Source organism: Fopius arisanus, unplaced genomic scaffold (assembly GCF_000806365.1).
Source record: "Fopius arisanus strain USDA-PBARC FA_bdor unplaced genomic scaffold, ASM80636v1 scaffold00083, whole genome shotgun sequence".
Classification (NCBI taxonomy): Eukaryota; Metazoa; Arthropoda; class Insecta; order Hymenoptera; family Braconidae; genus Fopius; species Fopius arisanus.
The window spans coordinates 94,129-98,941 of record NW_011887822.1 but is presented as its reverse complement, the minus strand read 5'-3'; the positions used below and the strand labels follow the sequence as shown (position 1 = coordinate 98,941).

General features: G+C 40.5%; 1 protein-coding gene across 1 annotated transcript in view; it reads left to right on the top strand.

Annotated features, from left to right (window-relative positions):
• The first annotated feature begins 141 nt into the window (after nucleotides 1-141).
• The window catches only part of amon (amontillado), a 15,079-nt gene continuing 10,407 nt past the window's right edge, over nucleotides 142-4,813 (top strand). Inside the window, exons 1-3 of the mRNA XM_011311102.1 lie at nucleotides 142-623; nucleotides 3,648-3,752; nucleotides 4,209-4,476. Of these exons, the coding sequence (XP_011309404.1) occupies nucleotides 294-623; nucleotides 3,648-3,752; nucleotides 4,209-4,476 (703 nt within the window). The 5' untranslated portion in view covers nucleotides 142-293. The remainder of the gene's footprint in view (nucleotides 624-3,647; nucleotides 3,753-4,208; nucleotides 4,477-4,813) is intronic.

The window sequence follows — 4,813 nt, the reverse complement described above, 5'->3', positions numbered from 1 at the left end:
CAGGGGGGGGGGAGGGTAAGACCTGAGGGAACTCCAGGTGATGCGCATGATCAGGGAGATAAAAGGGGCTGAGTTCTCTGGAGGGAGAATTCAACGTTGGAATCAATATGGCGTATGACGTCACCCGTTGGACGAGTGAAAAGAGCCGAGTCTGGTCGGACGATTCGGCTGAAACTCGGATACAACTGTTATTCCTCGGTTGGAATAAAAAAAACTAGGGGGTTGGGGGGTGGGGGTTGGAGTTGTCAGTGAGGTGGTGAGTTTTAACAGTCGGTAGTCGGTCTCGGTCGAGCATGGAGTCAGCACGTGCAACAAACGTTAATGTCGACCTTGCACTGTGTCATTCACGTACACAAGAGATTAATAATGACGAGGACGACGACGAGACTCACAGTAAATTGACGAGGAGGTGGACACCCAGTGGGTGGGGCACTGTCAGTCATATGTCGGTTTTTCGATTTATTTTTATTATTTTGTGTGTTGTTTTGGTTGATGGGGGTACGGGGGTACAGGGGAGAGCTGAGGTATTTACTAATGCTTTTCTCGTTAAAATGGTACAACCTGCTGAGAGGAGTGTTGCTGATCGGGTCGCGATCAGGAATGGATTTGTTAACCTGGGACCGGTGAGTTTAGGCTGTGTTTTAGGTGTTTGCATGCTTTTTACGGATTTTTTTTTTAACGTTTGTGGATGTTTTTGGAATTTAATGTCCTGTAGTTTTTGTGGGATTCTCGGGGAAATTGGGGTTTTTTTAGGAAAAAAAATCACGATTTTTTAACCAGCTGTTTCAAGGTTCTCAACAACGCATGACCCTTCGCTCGAGGGCTGTTTAATTTTTCAAAGAATTTCTGAATGAAAGCGCGAGGGTCCAGGAAATCCTTCGGATATTTAATTTACTGGTGAAATTATTCCGATGGGATTCCTGGAAGTCTTTCCCGAATTTCATTACATACGAATTTCACAGAACTTTCACTTCAATTTTGCAATTACAAAATCAAATATTCATGGTCCATAGAAATTCCTAATAACTTGAGGAATTTATGCAGTTGGAATTGGAATTACTCGGAATTCCCAGTGAAATCTGAAATTTCAGATTTTCTTTTAAGATGCGAGATTTCTCGGTCACAGACCCGCAGATGGATAGGAATATCTTCTTTCCTCCAGGTTGTTATGCAACCTCACGGATCACGTAACAGAAATGTTGCGGATTCCCATAACGGATTGTACTATTATCCGTCAGGTCTTTGAAATTGTTATTCAACACCTAGAGGAAGAAAACCCCGAGTTGATGTCAAAGCAATTGTTGATACCACCTATTCTGCAGGAGCTTTCAACTCCATAAAAAAAAATTCCCAAACCCATCAAAATGACTAAACAATTCCTAACTATCCGAGTTAATGAACCAATAAATTAATCTCCCGAGAGTTTATTTACATTTTGGAAAATAATGTACTATTGTAAAATCTGTTTAATCTGTTTAAAATTCTGATAATATTCCGACATGTACATTATTTACCTGACCCTCGACAACGAGCTCGTAAATACTCCTAGACGAGTGGTCCATTTTACGTGATACAGAACCTACGGTATTTTCTCGGGGGTACGACGACAGAACTAATTTTCATACCAATGAGAAAAGTACTGGGGAGGAAAATTGCTGGATGATGAGGCCGGGGGCCAGAGCCAACTTGTTCCTCACTCGTTTCAACTCCTCAGTCCCCGGATAAACTAAATTACCCCATTACCATATACATCCGTTCTCATCACTTTATTCAGATAAATTTTCGACTCGTGCAAAGTGAATTCTACGAGTTAATGCGAATGTTTAATTTATTTTTATTCACCCTCCGGCAATACAGCCAATGAATTTTTATCGAGTTTACATTACACGGGCGTTTCCTCGTTTTAATTAGCGCAGTTCATCAGGAATTTATACCGTTTACCCTGGATTTTCAGATTTTACTTTTAGTCCGTCAATTTTCAGAGGATATTTTTCAATATTATTATTGTGGCAACGGGGGCGTTAATGATTTTACCGTTTCGGGAACTTCCTGTCTTGGCAGGTGTAATTAATTGATCGTTAGCGCAGGGAAACATGATTATCAGTTCAATCTTCCGATTTGTCGATTTATCGGTGAATTCATGGGGGAAAAATTCTCCTGACTCCAAATTATTCGATTTTCAATGCAACATCCGCGAGAAATTAGTTCGCGTGTGATCCGGTCGTCTATAATAAATTATTTTGTTGTTAATTCATTGAAAATTAATTAGATTAAATTATTTCAAGTGAAGATTCAATTATTTGGGAGTTAATCGTAATTACAATTGAGAATTCTAGGACTCGGGGAATTTTCGTTTGAGGGAAATTTTCGAAAAGTCTTGAAGTATTTTTTTTTTTCTCTTTGTACTGTAGTTATTGATAGACATACGGGGCATAAAGGTTTTCATCGGGGCTAACGACCTCCTAGTTTCACTTAGCAACTGCCTAGCCCGCATTATTTGCGTGGCACATGTCCAACGAACATTTACTCTCATACCGATTTCAAGGATTTATGAACGAGCATTTAATATTTCACGTTAACTCATCGTAAAATGAATTCCCCATAAAATTCTATTCAATCCCAAAAATTTTCCAGACGTCTCATTAAAATTTTGTTAATCTAGATTTATAATATAAATTTTATTTTGAGTTATTCATAAAAACCCGCGATTTTCCTCAATTTTTTAATTCACAATCCAGAAATTCCGCGTGCATTCCATACGTTTCCGTAGAGTACAATCTCCTGGTAATTCAAAATTTATGTTTTTTTTTCATTATTCCATAGAATTGTTTTACTCTCCATTCCACCTGGTTGCAAAAGTTTCCTTTGTGCCTTCAGTGGTGCAGCTCGAGTTTAAAATACCCCTGACGTTGAATGGATGATGAATTAAAGGGCATTGAATCGCGAAAAGGTACCTTTTCATTTTCATCACACCTGACACTTTCTTATCTCGTTCTTTCCCTCTTTTATACGGTTTTTTTTCAACCGTTTGTAGTCCATTCCGCCATCGATTCCGTCGGTCTACTCTTGGGTGGGAAGAGAAAAAAAAAATTTCAGCTTGAAGAAGGGCCGGGGTGTATAAACCGACGTATTGATGGCCTCTGGTGGACGACATCGATCGTCACGGCTCGTTGGAAAGATAAAAAAAAAATTGCGAGGTTTTATCTCAAGTGCGAGGGGAGATACGACAATACGGAACTATCCCGTCATCATTAACACGTCGTTATCGTTTTCTGATTCATCGCTGTATTTTTTATGGGGAAATTTCGAGATTAATTTGAGGAAGACGCGATATTCTCGACACACTGATAAATCGAATGATTACCGAAAGCCGCAGGATTTAAACGCGTTACGACCGCGGGGTAAACTCTACGATTTTGATACTCGTTACTGTCACGGTAATTCTCAGTACCGAGAGCAAACAATTGCGAGAGCTTTCCCCGGAGTCTCCTGGTGCTCCACATGGAACCCCTAGGGACACAAACTTTCCGTGGACCACCGACAGCTCGACGAGCTTCACCTTCGGGAGAAAAAAAAATCCTAGCTTTTGAGGGATTCAGTCCCACAATTTCAGGGTGCAATGGCTGAGATTTCTGTCAATATTTCAGGTACTTGGCAGCGATACGGAGTACCATTTTATCCACAGGGCATTGCCACATGCCAGGAGCAAGAGATCGGTGCCACACATGAGACGACTCAAGATCGATCCTCTGGTGAGTCCTCAAAAATCCCCAGAAAATCATGAATAGGATAAAAACTCCTTTTTCAATTTTCTCAAACAAGTGAAATACAAACAGTTATTCCCATTATTCGTCCTTTTATCGTGACTGAGACTCTGCGATTGAAGTTTCATTACAAGGGATTCTACCTTGGTGGAAAGTTCTGCCATTCAGGACAGAGGTTTGCATTGTATCCAAAGAAAACTCGAGTTTCCCTGATACTTTTTACTCAGAGCCCAATAACAGGCTTCGAAAAAGCTGAATAGAGTCAACTCAAGTCCAGGAAAATCCTTAATCCATGAGCGAACGGTGATGGCAACTTGACGATGCAATTTACCCCGTATATCCAGAAAGATTTTTCAGCTCGATATAAAACTGAACTCCTGACGTAGCGATGGATTATTAATTATCGATTTAATCGAGGAGGGATTATCCAGTAATTAATTTCAGATTCACACAGCTGTGCAGCAGACGGGATTTAAACGAGTGAAAAGGGGGTACAGACCCCTGTCGGTGGACAATCTGGTGCCCCCGTACGATCAAAAATTGATGAAGGAACAGGCGCGTCAGGATCCCACTGATCCGTACTTCCAGTACCAGTGGTACTTGAAAAATACTGGACAAAATGGCGGTAAACCCAAGTTGGATTTGAACGTTGAGGCTGCGTGGGCGCAGGGTGTCACAGGGAAAAACGTCACAACCGCAATTATGGATGATGGTGAGCCGAAATAACACCACTGCCTTCACAAAACCAATTAACCCCTCCTAATCACTAATCCCCATTCAACTTGATCGTCCAATAATTTTTTTTCCGCTTGGCATGACGATTTTTACACCTGGATTATTTGTCGTGATTAGTCGGCGATGACCTTGAATTATTGCAATGATTCCAATGATTCCAATTATTTCAATGATTCCAATGATTCCAATGATTCCAATGATTCCATGATTTCCAATTATTCCAATGATTCCAATGATTCCAATTATTCCAATTATTCCAATTATTCCAATGATTCCATGATTCCAATGATTCCAATGATTCCAATGATTCCAAT